Genomic DNA, 19,284 nt, shown 5'->3' on the forward strand with positions numbered 1-19,284 from the left:
TGCAATCTGATCTTGCCCTGGTTTTTGTGTCCTAATACAGATGTAGTACAAGCAGTTTCCAAGTGGGTGTACACACAGGGCTGTGCTGAGGACTAGAGCAGCAGGAAGTGTTCCCAAGTGTTAATTTTTAAATGCCTGTCATTCTGATTTGTTTTCTTCAGATTGCAATCTCCTATTTCCTGCCCACCAACACTATGGACATCAAGGCTGGAGGCATGCTATGACTTGAAAGCAGTGAGCAACAAGATGAGTCATCCTGCTTATTCTGTTGTGTGCACAGGCCCTGGGGCTGCTTTCCTCACTGAAGCCTGAAATGGATGGGGGGATGTTGCAGAGCCTGTAAGCATGGAATACGATGACTCTGGCCCTGCGCTCACTGCCTTTGTTCATAGCCATGGCCAGCAGAGCCCCGGTGTTCATGGGGTTGGTGAGGAGGGGATGGGAGGTCTGCAGAGGAGGGGTACATGTACATCAGATGTCTACCGGATGAGGGGGAAATGGATATTACAGGCCCGTTGGGGGTAGGTAATGAACATTAGGAATCTGCTGGTGAGGGGGGGGAGGATTGGGGGAGACAGAGGAAAATAAATATTGATAGTTAAGGGATTAAATTTAAGGTCTGGGTTGGAAGGGGTGAAGGAAGCATAAAACAAAATCTATTGCTTCCAAGCACTAAAAGCACACCTGGGATTAGTTTGGAGGAGGACGGGAGATGAAGGAAACTCAAAAGAAGCTGAGGCCTCTCCCAGGGAGCCATAGCAGGATTTCTGAACCTGAGACATGGTCAGCCTCTCTTCATGTAAGGTAGACTGGGTAGGAAGCTGTGTGTTCTGTGTTCAGCAGCTGCGGATTACTTGGTGCAGAGGAATGCAGAATATGTGAAATCTGCTGCCAGTAACAGAAAGGCAGTGTACCCTCAGGTCAGAACTATTCTTGACAATTTACAGCATAACCTGTCCCTTTTAAGTGCACTGAAGGCATAGAGGAGCCACTGTAACAGAACAGGCTCGCATAACTGCTCAGATGTTTGATTTCTCTACTTTTTCAAGTATCCTGTTTTTTAAGCAATTGTACTTATCCTGCTTAAGCAAGAACAGGTGACACAACTGTCCTTTTAATCTGGCCATACACATACAAATAAACAAAATTTCATGCACATGGCAGATCTAGGATTTAAAAAACATGAGGACGGGGTTTGCAGATGGTGTGGTGCATTATCAACCCCCCCCCCCCACTTCTTCCTCCCTCTCACGCTCAACCTTCCTTCCTTTCTTCTGCTCTTCCCCCTCACGTCTCCTTTCTCCTCCTCCTTTCTGCTTATTCCAGGTTCTTTTCCAACTATTCCTCCCCCTCATCCCCAGGTTCTTCTATCTCATCCTCCTCTCTCTAAGGATCTCTTCAAATGGAATTCTGCTGGTGAGGAAAAACTTAGTTTCCAGCATGCTCATATGATTTTATTTAGCCAATCAGGTTTCTCATCTGTTGTTAAACAGTTTTATTCCCATGCATTAGAGAGATTTTAATTATGAATTCTTATTTATATTTTCAGCAAAATGGCGCACCAAATGGAAACCTCTACAAGAGATCATTTACTGAAACCTTTGAACAAGCACCGATGTATATTGCTGTCCTAACTTACATGGGTTTTGGAGTGGTGACACTCTTCGGCTACCTGCGAGACTTCATGAGAGCCTGGGGCCTTGAAAAATGTCACATGGCTACGGAAAGAGAAGAACAAAAAGTAAGTCTGAATGCAGTTTCTGAGACAGACAGGAGCTGCAGCGGTGATCGGTTTTTGCACGTTGTTGGCCAGCAGGACCAATGAAATGCGCATCCTACCCCTGTGCTTGGGCTTAATGCGGAGTAAGGCCCATGCTACCTTCTCATTTTTATTCTGCATTCTGTTGTGATGAACCCCCTTTAATACTGAGAAAATAACCCCAGCTAAGGAAAGATAATGGTGTTAGTGCTACTGCATCTTGACCAACGGCGGGGTGGGAAGGAGGAGTGTTACTTTGACTGACAAAGCTGCTACGTCTAGGCCAGGGGTCAGCAAACTTTTGTGCTGAAGCCACATTACAAGTTATCAAGTGCAATGAGGGTGGGGGAGTGTAGGGTGGGGCACAAGTGGTCCTTGACACAGCAATCAAATCTCCTCCACTTGCTGCAGGCGTTTCAGTATCCAGCAGGCTTAAGCGCCATCATTTTTAGCACCTAAGGAGCCCCTCCAATCATGGATCCCAGCCTCTACCAAAATCAGAAAAACCTTTAACCCAACAGGTACAAGGCATTTTCCCAGCTAGCAGACCACCTCACCTCAGTCAGAAATGCAAGCCATAAAGTATAAATAGTAAGGGGAAGACAAAATACTGGACTAGAAAACACTAAAAGCCAGTATGCAGTGCAATAAATCTAAACAAAAATATCACCATCCCACATAAAATAAAGTCAAGAAATATAAATCAAAACAGTGAGGAAACCATACTAATAAAAAGCATAATTTCAAAATAGATGACAAATAGACCACCACCACCTAATAATTAAGAAAAATAAGGATAGAAAAGAACTTTAAACATTTCCTCAAACTCCATAAAATATTTCAAAACAGCAAATATATCAAACACCCAATAATTAAAACTAATAAAGATAAAAAAAAAAAAAAAAAATTCCACCCCCCTCCATACTTGGTAACTTTTCATTTCAGTCACTAGTAGGTGGAAGGAGAGGAGGGTGCACACAAACTTTCCTCCTTTCTTTCTCATACATACACAACGTTCATTCCCACACACGTACACTCACTCATGCACCGTTCTAACCTCTCTTCATGTCACTTCACTCTTCTATATCCTCCCTCTTTTCCCTTCTCTCACTCACCTTTCAGTCATTCACCTTCTTTCCCTGTCACTCAACCCCCTCTCCCTCTTCCCTTCCCTCTGTCATTCACCTTTTTCTCTTGCTTCATTACCCTTCCCTCTCACTCACCCTTCATTCCCACTCACTCCTCAGTCACTCCCTCCATTTTGTACACTTCATTTCCCTCCCCTACCCTCCCATTCCTCCTATTCTCTCCCCTCTGTCACTCACCCTCCTCCTCAATCTCCTTCTGTCACTCACCACCTTATTTCCACTCGCCCCTTCCCACTCAGTCACTAGCTCCTCTCTTCCACTCACCCACTCGCTCACTCATTCCCTTCCCTGACACTCACCACCTCCATTTCACTCACCATCCTCACCACTTCCCTTCCTTCCCTCTGTCCCTTCCCTTACTCCCCTATTACTGACCACTTCTCACAGCAGTAAGGGGCCTGTCCTTGCTAATGGGGGTGGGAAACCCACCAGCATCAATGAATGGGGTCTCTCCTTGCTGGTGGGGTGGGAACCTCGCCAGCACAGCATTAAAATGCACTCATGCTCCAACCTCCCTGCTCAAGCATCGAGCATCATCAAGGGCAATAACTTGGTCTTGTTGATGACATCGGGTAGGCAGGTCTGAGTATCGGCAAGCCTCACATTAGGGAGATTGTCCTAGTGATAGACGGGCCAGAATAGAAATCTTTAAGGGCCATATTTGGCCCACGGGACGTAGTTTGCCCACCACTGGTCTGATTCTAGTTCCAGTTCTGAATGTTTCCTCATAGGGGTAGCCAATTGTGGATTTGAATTTCTGGATCTTTGTTTCTTATTTTTTTATGTTGTAATGCAATACGTAAAATTACATGTGGTGAATAATGTATCTGTAGCTACTGGGTCTTGGGTTTAATGTGGGCAGGTGAGAGTGTATAAGAATTGAGAAATATGGTGTATTTGACCTTTGCTGGGTAGCAACCATTTCTTATAATAAATTACTCAAGACAGTTATTTAATAAATTACACAGTAATGGCATCACAGAGTATATTTTCTTAATCCTCTTCAACTGGGCTCTGATACACTATGGAGTAGATTTTAAAAGTTGCGCGCGCTACCCGGCGCGCACTCCTCTGACCCCACCTCGAACCGCCCCACCCCCTTCTCTCCCCTTTAGTAAAGCCCCGGGACTTATGCGCGTTGCCGGGCCTTTTGAAAATAGGCCCGGCACGCGTAAGCCCAGTTACGCGCGTAAATCCTCCGAAAATCCGGCCCTGTGTATGTGGATCAGTCTCTCTATCTTCCACATCTGGCATGCCACCTTTTGGTTCCCTTCCTGGTTGGGCAGAAGTACGTGTGATAGATGGGGCGATGCTGCTGCTCGATTATTTTTCATAGTAGCCAAGTGCTGCTGCTGCTTCTACTGCTTTCCACTGTAACTGCTCCCCTGCTTTTTTATTGTCTCTATTTGTATTTTATTTAACAAATTTTTATACCGCATAATCAGTGAAAACAATTAAAGCAGTTTATAATAATAAACATCTATAATAATAAAAACAAACCAAATACTGCTGTTAAATACCCAAAAAGTAAAAAAGCTACAATCCAGAGAGAGAATGAAAAGTAAATTCAAAGCACCTTAGGAAATAACTTGAATTTTGCCCCCTTTACAACTGACAGTTCAGCAGTGGCGATAAACTATCAAACCAAGATTTTCCAAGGTTCAGCCTGGCCGCCATATTCTGCACCAATTGTAGCCTTTGAGTGAGTTTAACTGGAAAATCCACAAATAAGACATTTGCAACAATTGAGTACTGAAATAACTAAAGCTTACACAACAGTCTTTAGTATTTGGTAATCAAGAAAAGAGCAAAGAAAACACTTTTAAGTTGAAAATACGCTATCTGCACCACCAACCCAACACATGGCTCCATGGAAAAGCTGGAGTCCAAAATAACTACTAACATTTTAACCTTAGAAGAAATCTTAATAATATGGACCTTTAACTGTGGCGGGCTGATAACCAGAAGCATCACGCTATCGTGACCAACATATAAAATTTCCATCTTACTTTTGTTTATTACCAACTTGCTTTTCTGTATCCAAGAGGCCAAGGCCACCAAATAAGCGTAAAAAACAAAAAAACTTTACTACCCCATTAATATCATTCCTAACTGGAATCAGAAGCTAATTGTCATTACAAGCTATTAATACCAAGTTCCTGAAACACTCCTGCCAGTGGCCTCATAAGATTGAGGGTGACAAGGAAGAACCCTGTGGAACCCCAGCCCCCACTACTATAGTTGTGAATTGAGCACAGTCCACCTGCAATATCTGAATTTGACCACTGTGTGTGTGAGCATCATCAAAATATTCTTGAGAAATCAACAGCAAGGTTTTTTATTCTTAATATATGACACTTTTCTGCTGAAGCTGGGCATTTCCATTCTCCTTGTACAAGCAGGATGGTAAGCCTCACACATAGGTGACATTGGATGGAGCCCAGCATGAGAAACTTATGTCAAAGTTTATAGAACTTTGACTAGATACTACGGATGTGCAATCGATTTTCCGAATTAGGCAATGTCAACAAAATTACCTAATTTGGAATGGTTTTGGAGAACCGAAAAACAATTGATTTTTTTTCTGAAATTTCTGAAACAATTCATTTTTGAGTTAGCGCGTGCTAACAGGAGTTAGCGTGCACTAACTCTGCCAAGTTAATGCACACTATCAGGAGTTAGCGTGCACTAACCCGAAAATCAGGGCCCCAGAACCCACCCCCCCGAACCACGGGAAAAACAAAATTCCTGCGGGGGGGGGGCCTGAAACTAAGCCAGACACGGCATTTTTACCCAAAGCACATCTCTACTAGATACATTGAGTATACCCAGAATGCCCTATACCATGCATCCACGCGGGGGTCCCTCTCCAGTCTTTTTTTTTTTTCACAGAGCTTTCGCCTCACAGTTGACCTTGTGCTCTTTCTTGATTAGAAAGTTGCTGGAAAACTTTTCAATAATTGTTTTCGGGTGGACTTCCGGTGATGACGTCAGACTGAGTAGAGGTCCCACTCCGGGGTATTAATGGCATGTAGGGAAATGACCCCCTACTGCACGCAATTGTTCCAGAAGGGGATTCGCTTTGCCCTACAGTTCCCTGCAAAACTGCGGGTGTTCCATCGGGGAGAAGCCAGGGTTTTCAACACTGAGGAGGCATGCAGTTTCATGGACGGCCTGTAACTGGAGCAGCGGGATGAAAGATTTCAGAGACATCAATAGGCCAGAATTTTCTAAGAGGGCGCTGACTGGGAAAAGGACTGCAGCAAGCTTTTCAATCAAAGGGAAACCATTTCTAGGTGACAGTCACAGACTCTCCGGAGCCCCAGAGTTCTTGGTTCATCCCGATACCTGTGGTATTATATTACAGGTGACAGAAACTGTATAAGTGGGGTAGACCTGGGACTTTGGGTGTAGAGGTTAATCCAAATATGAGAAATGGGGTTTATATGTTGGGATGTGAGAGTGTATGTGTGAAACCAACCTGTGGGAAGGATAGAGAGTTCTTGGACCATTGACCTGCAGTATGATTGTTTCTTTTTTTGGATTTTTTTTCCATACGCAGTTGGTACAGCACTATGAGAGGGCCTCTGCTGGGAGCACTTCCTGCTGTAAGGGGAGACCAGAGCAGCATTGTTAGTTGGTGGTCCTTTTTTTATGGCTAATATTGTCGTGGGTACTTTAAATATAGCGGGATTTAATTCCCCCATAAAGAGAAAAAAAAATGCTCCAATAACTTAAATGAAAAGGGGTAAACATTGCTTTTTTACAAGAGACACACTCATTTAACTGATGCCGAACATCAAAAGCTGAGAAGGGAATGGATAGGCCAGGTTTCTTATTCGTCTTTTTCCACTAGCCAAAATGGGGTGGCGGTGTTAATTGCCAAATCCCTGTCCTTCCAAGTAGAGGGGACTGTGGCTGATCCAGAGGGCAGATATATTGGTCAATATTTATTCCCCGAACCAATATTCTCATCACTTCTTTACTTGTCTGGTCTCTAAGTTGACGGAGTGGGAGGAGTATATTATCCTCATGGGGGGAGACTTCAACATCACGGATAACCCCAGTATCAATTGTAGACCGGTAAAAATACCTCATAAAAACTAGGGGGATATGGGTATTTGCAACTAATTGACATCTGGAGGGTGATGCATTTAGACGAGGCAGGATTTACGCATTTCTTTCTTCCACCCTCACAATCTGTACACCCGCCTGGACTATTTGCTACTCTTAGAATCGCTTTATGCTAGGGTGGAGAAGAGTTCTATAGAACCTCTCCAACCATGATTTGGTGGTATGTCATCTGGGCCTGAGTTCAGAAGGTAGAGTTCCCCGGATTTGGAACATGCCTCCCTGGCTGTATGAAGACCCTAAATTTGCCCCCTTTTTAAAAGCTAAGTGGGAAGAATATTGTTCTCTAAATGGGGGGGTGAGGTGGATGATGTTGTCTTCTGGAATGCAGCCAAGGCAGTTCTATGGGGGCGTATTTTAGCATACCAGGTTAGTTAACGGAAAAAGCTCAATTACAAATTGCTGGCGCTAACCAGTAAGTTGATTGCCCTGAAACGTTCCCATACCCAAACCCTGGATGCACCACAAAAAGAGAGCTAATGCTAACCTGCAAGGCATTGAATGCTTTACTTTCCCTTAAGACCCAGCGTAATCTTTTATTTTATAAATTTAGACTCTACCAGTGGGGAAACAAACCAGGGAAATTATTGGCCAAGCTGATCAAGGGTAATAGAGGCTCTCGGGGGGGGGGGTGTCCATTAAGTGTTTAAGTGTTTAATCTGGCATGGTCACCGGAACCATGGATCTTTTATAGGCTTTCAACCAATACTATCGCCAAATATACAGGGCCCAACCTTTTTCTTTTGAGTGTAGAGAGGGTTATTTTCAGGACAATGTAATTTCCCCCCCCAAATTTCTGACAGCGCAAAACAAAAACTAGAAGCACCTATTCAGCCTGAGGAGGTGATGCTGGTCATAAAAAAAACTGACCCTTGCCAAAACACCAGGTCCAGATGGATTCTGCCCTGAATTTTATCATATCCAGGGGCAGCAAGTGGCGGCCCCAATAGTGGCAATGTATCGGGCTGCACGGAATAGGGGGTTACCAGAATATTGCCACTATGGTACTGCTCCCCAAGCCTGGCAAGGCCCATGATAGCCCAGAAGGGTACAGGCCTATCTCCTTACTTAACTAAGACATTAAAATTTTAGCCGCCGTCTTGGCTGAGCGCTTGAACGGGGTGCTCCGTGGTATAGTGCATAGAGACCAGACAGGCTTTGTTAAGGGGCGCCTCCCTACCTCAAATCTCTTAAAGGCCATAATGTTGCAGTCCCCCCTAAGCTGGAATCCGGATGGGGTCCTTATAAGCCTGGATGCAGCCAAGGCTTTCGACTGTGTGGAGTGGCTGTATTTACTGTGGTTCCTGGGGAAGTTCGGGTTGGGTGGGGACTTTATCAGTTGGGTACAGCTGTTGTATACCAGCCCGCAGGCCCAAGTAATGGTTAATGGGGTTCTTTCTCAGCCATTTTCCCTGGGGAGGGGGACCCGTCAAGGCTGCCCCTATCCCCCTTATGTTTTGTACTGTCCCTAGAACCATTGACGATCAAGCTTCGCATGTTACCAAGGTAAACAAATCGGCTGTCAACAGGTTAAATTTGGTTTATATGCAGATGATATGATGCTATTTGTACGGAACCCAGGAGAGATTTTTGAAGATATTCTGCAGTCCATAGACCATTTTGGCTTCTTTGTGGGCCTCAGTCTTAATTTGGACAAATCTGAGGTTTTATCACTGGACGCAGCTCTGCCACAGCACTGGGTCGGTTCGTTCCTGCTAGGTTGGGTGAATGTATCTACAAAATATCTGGGGACCCACTTGGATGCGCAGAATAAGAAAGTGTATGAGGCTAACTTCCTCCCAATCCTGGAGAAAACTAAACATCAATTGGACCGGTGGCGTGACCTTCCATTGTCTCTCCTGGGAAGGTATGCTGTTGTTAAAAATGGCAATTTTACCCAAATTTTTATATTGTCTTCAAATGTTGCCTCTGTGGGTAAGAGACAAAAAGATCTATGTAGCTATAAATCTATGATAGGGCGTTTTGTTTGGGGTGGGAGGCGTGCCTGTATTAAATATGACACTCTGCGTCTGGACAAGGGCCTGGGAGGCACTGCCTTACTGGACTTGTGCCTATATAATGTTGCCTGCCTACTATGCCACATACAGGATTGGGCTTCGGGCCATAAAAGTTCGACCCAGAGGAGTTGCTAGCGGAATGGACTGCGCCTCTTTCACCCCTTAACCTTCTTCACATGCTGAGCCTCAAAGTTGACACTCTGATCTTGTCCTCCTTCTGGATGAAGGCACACTGCAAGGCATGGAAGTGGTGGCAGACATCTATTCATCGCAGCTGTCATGTTTCCCCCTTTTTATCTGTGGTGGGAAACAGCAATTTCTCCCGGGTTAAGGAGGGAGTGTGTTTAAACAGTGGGCTCCAGGGGCTTTCGTTTGCTTCAGCAATGGGTATATGAGGACAGCTCCACTATTTACTCATTTCAACAGTTGCAAACACGGTGGGCGATTCCCTCAACACAGTATTTTGCCTATCTTCAAGCTCGCCATTATTGTTTCCAAATATGCAAGGGAGATTTGAGCCAACTAATATCTGATGAGGAAGATTCTTTCTTTGATACCCCTCCGCATTTCAACAAAATCAAGGTGTGGATGTTTCAGTTGAAAGCCACTCTACCCACCACCCACCTACCCCACTTGGCAGCTAAATGGCAGGAGGATCTGGGGGAGCCCATAACAGTGGACATTCTGAAAAGAGCCTTCTCCGGCGTAAGGAGGCATCTGCCCTCTGCAGTGCTCCAGGAGACTGTTCAAGCTCCTATACCGCACATTTCTTTTAAGAGCCAAGGGGAACCTCCAGACATCTATAGTTTTCTGATCTATGTCTCAAATGTGGCACACAGGTGAGAAATCTTTGCCATATGTTCTCTGGATGTACATAACTGGGACATTTCTGGTCACAAGTCAAGGGATTGATGGAGAGAGTCCTAGGGTATGCAATTCCTTGGTTGGGGACATTGTTCTATCTACACTTATTGAAGAAAAAAGCACTCCCCAGAGGGGGATTAAAATATGTTTGCATTGCCCTGGTACTGGCGAAAAAACAAATTTTATTGACATGGCATTCTGACCTGTCACCCACCCCACAAGCGTGGAAGAGTTCAATGCAACAAACGGCACAAATGGAACTCTTGCGGAAAAACTCTATTTCCCATCCAAAAACTCGCATTGCTTTACGTAGTTACTTTCGATTGTGGGAACGTACACTTCATTTTCTATAGGATATGCTGATTTCGATCCTGCGGGTTTGGGCACCTGGGTGTGTGATGTATGAATGTGTGTGCAAGTGTACATAATGTGTTAGCTGGGAGGGAGGGTAAGGGGGGAGGGAGGGAGTTTCTACAAAATTATGAAAATTGGATCTTTGGGAAAACATTTAGTTGTCTGCTGTTATACCGACAATTTTGGCTGTATTGTAATCTATATGTCAGCTGGTTGGCAATATATTTTGCCCATGTTTGTTATTCCTTTGATCCTAATAAAAGATATATTATTTTTTTTAAAAAATTGTTTTCGGGTTTTTCTCACATCTTTTTTTGGTTCAGGTCCCTCTCCGGTTCCCTCTTGTGTCTTAGGTTTTTCAGCTGTTTGGTAAGTTTTCTTTCACTTCCATCCCCCCGTGGTGGCAGTGCCTCTGTGCCCACTGGTGTCTGTCACCTGCCACCTCCATTGTTTTTGCTCCTTTCAATTTGTATTGTCATGGCCTATTTTTGTCTATGCCCTCAGTGCCCGAGAAACTGTCTATCACAGACCCACATGATATGTGGGTATCCTCTGCCTGGGGACATTGCACAACATTCGGGGGTGCTGCCTGTGTGACCAAATGACTTTGAAGGGACGCTGCACTCACCTCGACAAGATGGAGAAGCTCTTTGGGGCGAGAAAGTCCAAGCCATCGGTAGCGTAGACACCGAAGGACCATGGAGCCGCACCAATGGATACTGAGCCAGCGACATTGTGGGGCCATCCACTCCGTTGATGCCGGTGGATAGGGGCGCTGTGGACCAGTCCTTGTTGCTCTCTTCCAAGTTAAGGACATTGGGTTCCTTATCTGCCCTCGGCACCAGGGAAATACTGGAGGGAAGCCAAGGAAGCATCAACACCAGTTGCCTTCGATGCACAGTAGCGGGCTTAGGTTGGCGCTGGCACTTGCCTTGATGACCCCAAAGTGACTCGGCAACGAAGAGTGCCTTTTCCTCGATCGATGCTGGGGTCTGCGACAGTCTACACCAGTCTTGGTGTCAGTCGCTTATCCACCTCTAGGATCCGAAGAAGATCTGGCCATCCCTCCTGCCTCCTAGTTAGTTTTGGCATCGCAACTTTCAAGGAGGAGTTGGAGTGCAGAGTCCAGCTGCCGGTTGATCGGGCACAGCAGGGCATCGAGCCGGTGGCACTGACCATATCAGTGCCCGCACTCTCCCTGCTAGAACTGCTACTGGAGCGTCTCAATGTGCTCATCTGTGTATTACCGACCCAGCTGGTGCAGGTTCCCAGGAAGCCATCGATGCCCAGCGGGGCACCAATGCTTCCCCCGACAGATGCGGTGCTAGTCACCGGTTCCTCCGAGGAGAAAGCTCCATCAAGGCTGCCACGATTTCTTTAGGAGCCTCCACAAACTGGAGGATTTCCAGCATTTTGTGCCTGGTGTCCTGCTCTGTCATCAACTGAAACAGGATGGCCTCCACCATCACCCTTACAAAACCTGCGAAGGTCAGGTCCTAAGGCGGAGACCTCCCTCTGTCCCCTCTGGAGGGCACTCCCTCCTTCGGTCCTCTCTGAAGAAGACTGTTCTGAGAGGAGATCTTCCGAGTCCTCTGAGTAGGATTCTGCAGTGTCATCCTCCCAGGGGCCATAAGGGGCCTCATCCTCACTGAAATCCACAAGAGATGAGGCCCTGGATGCTCGGCCTTCATCCAGAGCCCTAGGCACCGATGGCATTGGTGCTGGCCCCAGGCCCCTATTTAAGCATATAAAACTAAATTTTATGCATGTGAATTATTTTGAAGATCAAGTCCTATATGCATATGTCTCTACCAAGGTCCCTAGTCTCCCATGATTGTATAACTTCGATGAGGTCCACAAAATTAGGCTCTTGCTGTGGAATTGTCCAATCCTGACCAAATTGCCACCGGATACGGGGACCCTTTCAAAACAAGAGCATTGGTGTCAGTGGTCTGATAATTTCCCCTTCTCTTCCTGACTGTCCTGGAAGAAAAACATTTTTAACAGTCTACCCTCCCCGCCCCCCCCCCCCCCCCCCCCGGTCCTACTTATATCCCCTTAATCACTGGCTCCTATCATTTCAAAATGGGAGAATGGAAGCTTTGCAGCTCCTCCGTTGCGTCCTCCCTTGCATCCTCTCTCCTCCCTTACCAGGACCTGAATGGAGCTTTGAACTACATGGTTGAAAGCATGACATTCAGGCCCCAACAGGGAAGAGGGGAGGATGCCCTGGAGGAGCTTGAGATTGCCCATTATCCTCCTCCTGTATTAAAATGATAGGAGCTAGTGAGGGGACATGGAGGGAGCAGGGAGGAAGTCAGCTGGGGATCGCTTGTTCGGGGGTGGGGGGCATAGGGAACAAAAAGAATGGAGATTGCAGGGGAAGTAAGTGAACTGGGGAAAGTGGGTTTTTTGGGGTGGGAGTGAAATAGGATGAGTGAGGGGTTTTGAGGGCGGAGAGAACCTTGGTGAATGGTTTGTGGGGTTGGTGGAGGGGATGATCCTGGGTGAGCGGTTTGTGGAGAGGGAGCGGGAATGAGGATAAGGGAGGAATTGGGTGGAGGGGTGGATGTGAAACAGTGAGCACAAGGAGATCAAAGGGGCTTTGGAATGGGAAATGGAAAGAGTTGATGGGGTGGGGGACTGTGGCTTCCTTCCTTCCTTCACTCCAACCCTATTTCTCCTTCCCACCTTCTCTTCTTTATCCAAATCTTTCCTCTCTCTTCCACCCCATCCCCAGTACTCCTTCCCACCTCCCCATCCTCTATTTTTCCTCCTCCAACTTCGTTCCTGATCTTTCTTCCTCCACCCTGCTCCTGATCTTCCTTCCTCCACCCCGCTCCTGGTCTGTCTTCAATTCCCTCCCTACCTACCTTCTCTCCTTCCATTCCTTATCCTTCCAGTATCCCCATTCGGTCCTCCCCTCTCCCTCTGTCCTCCTCATACCTTACTTCTTATTTATTTATTTATTTATTTTAAAATGTTTATATGCCGCTTTTACAATTCAAAGAATTAATCAAAACGGTTCACAATAAACATACATAAAATGATATTTAATGAAGTAAAAACAATTAATTAAAATTTACTAAGACACACCAAAACAACTAAAGACCTTAGATTCCTTCTTCATTTCTCAACTGCAATCTCCTCTTTTCATTCAAAGATCCCTTTCCCTCCTTCCTCCTCAGCCCCAATCACTAATATTCCTTTTCCTCTTATAAAGACCTAAATAAATTAGACATTGGATATTTCTATTAGAAAATTGTTATTTGTATAAAGTAAAATATATATATATATATATATATATATATAAATTACAAATATATGAAAAATTATGCAAATTTGCCACATAACTGCCACAGAATTTTGAAAAATCTGCCACAGAGTCTGGCAACGTTTGCTGCTGAATCTTTAAAAAAAAAAAATAAATTGCTGCAGGAAACTGGGGGCTATGATCTCTACCCATTGATCATATTGGTAGTCTATAATGCTGAGGAGTTTTTCTTATTTTGTTTGTATGGGTAAAATGCTTTCTCAGCAGACAAAGCAGGATGATATCAGCTGTCATCCAAAGGTGCCAACATGGACTATGCTCTTAGAAAGCATGTGCAGGTTTTCTATGTAATCACCGTGCACAAGTCTCTTCAGTTTTCACTTCCTCAGAAGCGATAAGACCATTCACTCTTGTGCTTTTCAAGCCACTCATGTTTTTTGTAAAAGTTTGTTTCCCATCTTTAGTTTTCTTAATGTTTCTTTTGTTCTCTTTGTTTTTTGTTTCCTTTTCTTGAGATTCCTAAAAAAAATATATTTCTATTAGGAGCAGACATATATTTTCTTATTCTCACCTATTTTTTTTCTCACTATCAGCCCTCTCTGTATAGGGAAATACCTACAGTACCTGAATATAATCCATTTTGAAATGCCTGAAAAGTAGAACCTAAATAAATAATCAGACTTGACCTCGACAATCTCCAGGATGTCAGGTAAAAAGCCCTTCAAATAATGCCTAAGTGCAATTACAAAATGTCTAGTTTTGACTTCCACAACTGTTGTCTTTCTGCTCAGGCCCTTCCCATGTTATCCTAAATAGTTAAGCAAATTGTTGTCTTTGTGGGGCCTGGTTTACAAGACCTGAAGCTCAAGCACCATCTGAGTTCTCTGAAACCAGAGAAGAAAAAGAGAAAGTCTTCAGGGATCAGTGACTAATTTTTCCAGGCCCGAGTTCTCAGGTAACACATACTGGGGCCCTCCTGTATTGGAAAAGGAGAAAAAAGGGAAACGTTTCACTGTAGCATGGGAAAAGCATGGTGTTAGGTCATTTTCAGTTTAGAAACCATAGGCACTGTTCACGTGCAGCATGGGATTTACCTCTGAACCATATGTTAAATAAAATAAAATTCTTGGTGCTGGAAACTTTCATGCTGATTATCTTCATCATCATCACTCTTTCGTCAGTGACATCACCCAATACTAAAGAAATGCCTATCTCTTCTCAACGAGGGGTGATTCAGACTAAGGGAGACCTATTAAGCCAAAAGTTGAGAGAATAGCCACTGCTATTATTGGCATTAGCATGGGATCTATGTAGTGTTTGGGTACTTGCCAGGTACTTGTAGCCTGGATTGGCCTCTGTTGGAAACAGGATGCTGGGCTTGATGGACCTTTTGGTCTGACCCAGTATGACAACCTCTTATGTTCTTAAAAGAATATTCCTCTTATTTTGATGCTGGAGTTGGGCTTCTGCTCAGTGGCTCCACCTTCTGTACCTAGCTATCATCCCCTTGTTCAAAGGGTGTGATTGGACTTTATTCACAACTGTTTAAAGATTCCCTTTACTTCTGACATCTCAAATGAATCCTATATTGGAAAAGTTTGCTAGTCAGCTAGAATTGCAAAGCTCCATTTCTTGTTTCCAGCAGAGCAAGAAGTTCCTACTCATCCCCTAAAAGACAGGAGGCCTATGTCCAACCTTAGACCTTGGAAACCTGAACAAACTTCTGAAAGAGAAGTTCAGAATGAACTCACTGTCCACAATTCTCCCATATCTAGAAAGCAACTGTTGGCTAACTTCCTTAGACCTGAAGAATGCACACACCCATATATCTATCCTTGAAAATCAAGGAAGATTTAAAACTCAGTTTTAAGCATATGAATCCTTTTTAAAAATTATCCCTAAATGTCTTGCAGTTGTTTTTTCATATTTATGTGATTGACTCATATCAAGTAAAACCTATGAACAAGTAAAGGCTTCTCCCCATTTCCAACTCTGATTAGTGGGATTCATCTTCAACTTTCAAAAGTCCAATCTGATTCCTTCACAACATTTGGACTTCATAAGTGCATCTCTGGACATTGTGGCAGGGAAAGCTTTTCTTCCTTGGCAGCGGATGGAAACCATGATTTAAACAGTTTGCCATCTTTCAAATCAGAAGTCTTCTGCCTCGTTGCTTCATGAGAATCTTGGCTCACATGGCAGCAACTGTTCACATTACTCCATATGTTCATCTTCACATGAGGTGGGTTTATTAGCATTTAAAGTTCCCATGGAATGAATATTCTCACCCATTTTCTCACAAAATGTGTCAAAAACCTCAATCCAATTCCTGTGTTGATGGACCCAACCTTCACACCACCTTCATGGTCAAGCTTTTCACCTTCCTCAGGTGCAAGAAATAGTAACAAGATGCCTACTTTTGAGGCTGAAGGGCACATTTCAACAAGCTTTCTCAGGCACTTGGAACATCCAAGAGCCGGTCCTCAACATAAACCTACTGGTACTCAGAGCAGTCTTGAATGCTTTAAACATTTTTAGACCATGGTTGTCGGAAAAAGTTGTATAAGCAAGTGGCAACATATTGCATCAATAAACAAGGAAGAACTAGCTCTTACAAACTTTACCAAGGGACATGCAGTCTTTGGACACAACATATTTCCTTCTGCTTTTTATCTTCCATCAAGCAGAATCAGATAGTGGATTCACTCAGCCATTGTCTGAAACCTCAAGAATGATCTTTAATTGAAGACATGGGAATCCTGCAGATAGATCTTTTTTGCAGCACCATTCAACAACTAGGTTTTTCTTTACTGTCTTCATGGCCGACATGTTTGCCATTCCATGGAATCAAGCTCTTCTGTATGCTTTTCCTCCAGTTCTATGAATAAGTAAGGTGCTTATCAAGCTAAGGAGAGAAAAGGGTCTAATGATATGAATACCTCCATTTTAGCCTTGCCAAACATAGTTTCTCACAGGACAAGCAGGATGGTTGTCCTCACAAATGGGTGACATCGAGGATGGAGCCCACCACGAAAAACTTCTGTCAAAGTTTAAGAGAACTTTGACTGGCCCCTACTGGGCATGCCCAGCACGGCACTGACCCTGCAGCCAGCAGGGGTCTCCCTTCAGTCTTCTTTTTTCCGCGCAGCAGTTGCCACGCGGCGAAAGGAGCTCTTCTTACCACGTTCCTGACAGGAATTCGGTTTTTTCTTTCCGAAGAAAATTTGCCCCTCAGGGGTCTCCCTTCGACAAATTTTTTTCAACTTCGCGAACTCCGGTAAGTTTTTTGCCGATTTTCATCGACTTCCGTCGATTTTGGCCCTCGAGGCCTGTTGGCAATTACCGAGCCCACGGCTAAATTTTGGCCCACGGCCATGGCGACGGGGTTCCATCGATGTCCGGATTGCACCCGGACTATGTCAATCACAGACCCCCATAGGGTTTGTGTTTTGTGTTTAGGTAGTGAGCATGATGTCCTGACTTGCACCAAATGTGCCTTAATGACACCCAAAGGTCGCAAAGCCAGGATGGAGAAGATGGGGCTCCTCTTCCATGCTCCCACCCCAACGCCATCGATAGCATCGACGTCATCGGAACCGGCACCGTCGAAGTTGCACCATCACCGTCAACCCTCCGGTGACCGTCCACCATCGATGACTTCTCTCGACTCCTGTCCCCTCCCCGGATGGGCGAGGAGATCGGAAAGACAAATATCGCCATCGAAGGCACAAGTCTCGGCCCGTCGAGGATCCAGAGCCATCGACCTCCGCACAGGCCGAGCCACCGACTAAAAAGCCTCGGTCAGACCTGGCACCGTCCACGTCTCGTTCGCAGGCACCGAGGAAACCCTCACCCTCTCGGGGTGTGGGAGCTGTGATCCCACCGGTTACGGTGGTCCCTCCGGCTCAGCCTCAGCCTCCCTCTCCCGTCGAGCCGGGTATCACCCCTGGTCTCCGGGCAGAACTGGACCGGCTGGTCCAGGAGGCCATCGAGAAAGCGATGCAGAAGTTCCAACCTCCACCGGCACCGATTCCGGCACCGCCTCCGGCACCAACTCCGCCACCGAGGAGGGAACCGACCACCGAGCCTCTGGTGGAAGCTCTAGCACCGCTACTGCGCCGCATGGAGGCACTTATGACGGCCCTTCCATCGGTGATTCCAGTAGCACCGACAACACCACCGTCTCCGACAGGATTCTCATCGGCAGGAGAAACACCGTTCCTGATTCCCCCTTCCGGGGTGGTCCCATCGGTGCCTTCTCGTATCTCTCCACCGATTTATCCTTCGGCTCCATCGATTCCAAGACCGGCACCGATTCCATCGGCAGCGCCGAAGCCCTCAATGCCATTCCCAGTTCCACCGGCAGCACCGATGCCATCAAGATTTCACTCGATGCCCTCGGATCCTCAACCAGGTCCTTCAGGGCTTCAAGCCCCACATGATCCCTACGATACCTGGGGTGATGATACATCTTCTGACACAGATTTACCTTCACCACCATCTCCTACAGAGAGTAGAAAACGATCTCCTCCTGAGGATCTCTCTTTTATTAATTTTGTGAAGGAGATGTCGGAAATTGTACCCTTTCAGCTACAATCTGAAACCGATGACAGACACCAGATGATGGAACTGCTCCAATTTCTGGATGCTCCTAAAATCATCGCTTCCATCCCGATTCACCAGGTGTTTCTGGATCTTTTAAAGAAAAACTGAGAATCTCCTTCATCTGTTTCACCAGTTAACAAGAAAGCTGACTCCACATATCTTGTCCAGTCAGCACCAGGATTTCAGAAGCCTCAACTGGATCATCGCTCTGTTGTGGTTGAGTCCGCGCAAAAGAAGGCCAAGCGTCTAAAGCCACACTCTTCCACTCCACCTACCAAGGACAACAAATTCCTGGATAGTGTGGGACGGAAAGTGTATCATGGAGCTATGTTGATTTCACGCATAGCTTCATATCAACTTTACATGACTCAATATAACAGAGCCATCCTTAAACAGATGCAAGACTACGCTGACACCTTGCCGGAACAATACCAACCACAGCTTCAAGCCCTTCTTCACAAAGGATTTGAGGCAGGGAAGCACGAAATTAGAACGGCCTATGACATCTTCGATGCTTCCACAAAAGTTTCAGCCACAGCCATCTCAGCCAGACGTTGGGCTTGGTTAAAGTCATCCAACCTTCGCCCAGAGGTCCAGGATCGTCTAGCTGATTTACCCTGCTTAGGGGACAATTTGTTTGGAGAACAAATTCAGCAAATTGTAGCTGAATTAAAAGATCACCACGAGACGTTGAAACAACTCTCATCCATTCCATCTGAGGTGTCCTCCAAACAACCACCTAAGAAGGACTCTAAAAAGTCATTCTTTCGGCCACGTCGTTACTATCCTCCATCAGCTAGGCCTCGACCTGCACGGTCCTCCAACAGAGCTCAGCCACGGCAGCCTCGGAAGCAAAGACCTACTGTAGCCCCACCTCCTGGGCCTGCGGCGGGCCTTTGACTTCCCTGTAGGGAGCACATGCCAGATCCCTCTTCCAGACATCCCTGTAGGGGGTCGACTGTACCACTTTTTACAACGCTGGATACAGATCACCTCAGATCAGTGGGTGCTAGCAATTATCGCACAGGGTTACCACCTCAACTTTATGACTCTTCCGGCAGACTCTCCGCCTCTTCAAGCATGGAGTCTAACCAACCATTTGACTCAATTACAACAGGAAGTATCCCTTCT

General features: G+C 45.6%; 1 protein-coding gene across 1 annotated transcript in view; it reads left to right on the plus strand.

Annotated features, from left to right (window-relative positions):
• LOC115086984 (serine palmitoyltransferase 3-like) overlaps window positions 1-19,284 on the plus strand; it is a 254,044-nt gene that overhangs the window by 76,927 nt on the left and 157,833 nt on the right. The window contains exon 2 of the mRNA XM_029593553.1: window positions 1,550-1,741. Within this exon, the coding sequence (XP_029449413.1) occupies window positions 1,550-1,741 (192 nt within the window). The remainder of the gene's footprint in view (window positions 1-1,549; window positions 1,742-19,284) is intronic.

Source organism: Rhinatrema bivittatum, chromosome 3 (genome assembly GCF_901001135.1).
Source record: "Rhinatrema bivittatum chromosome 3, aRhiBiv1.1, whole genome shotgun sequence".
Classification (NCBI taxonomy): Eukaryota; Metazoa; Chordata; class Amphibia; order Gymnophiona; family Rhinatrematidae; genus Rhinatrema; species Rhinatrema bivittatum.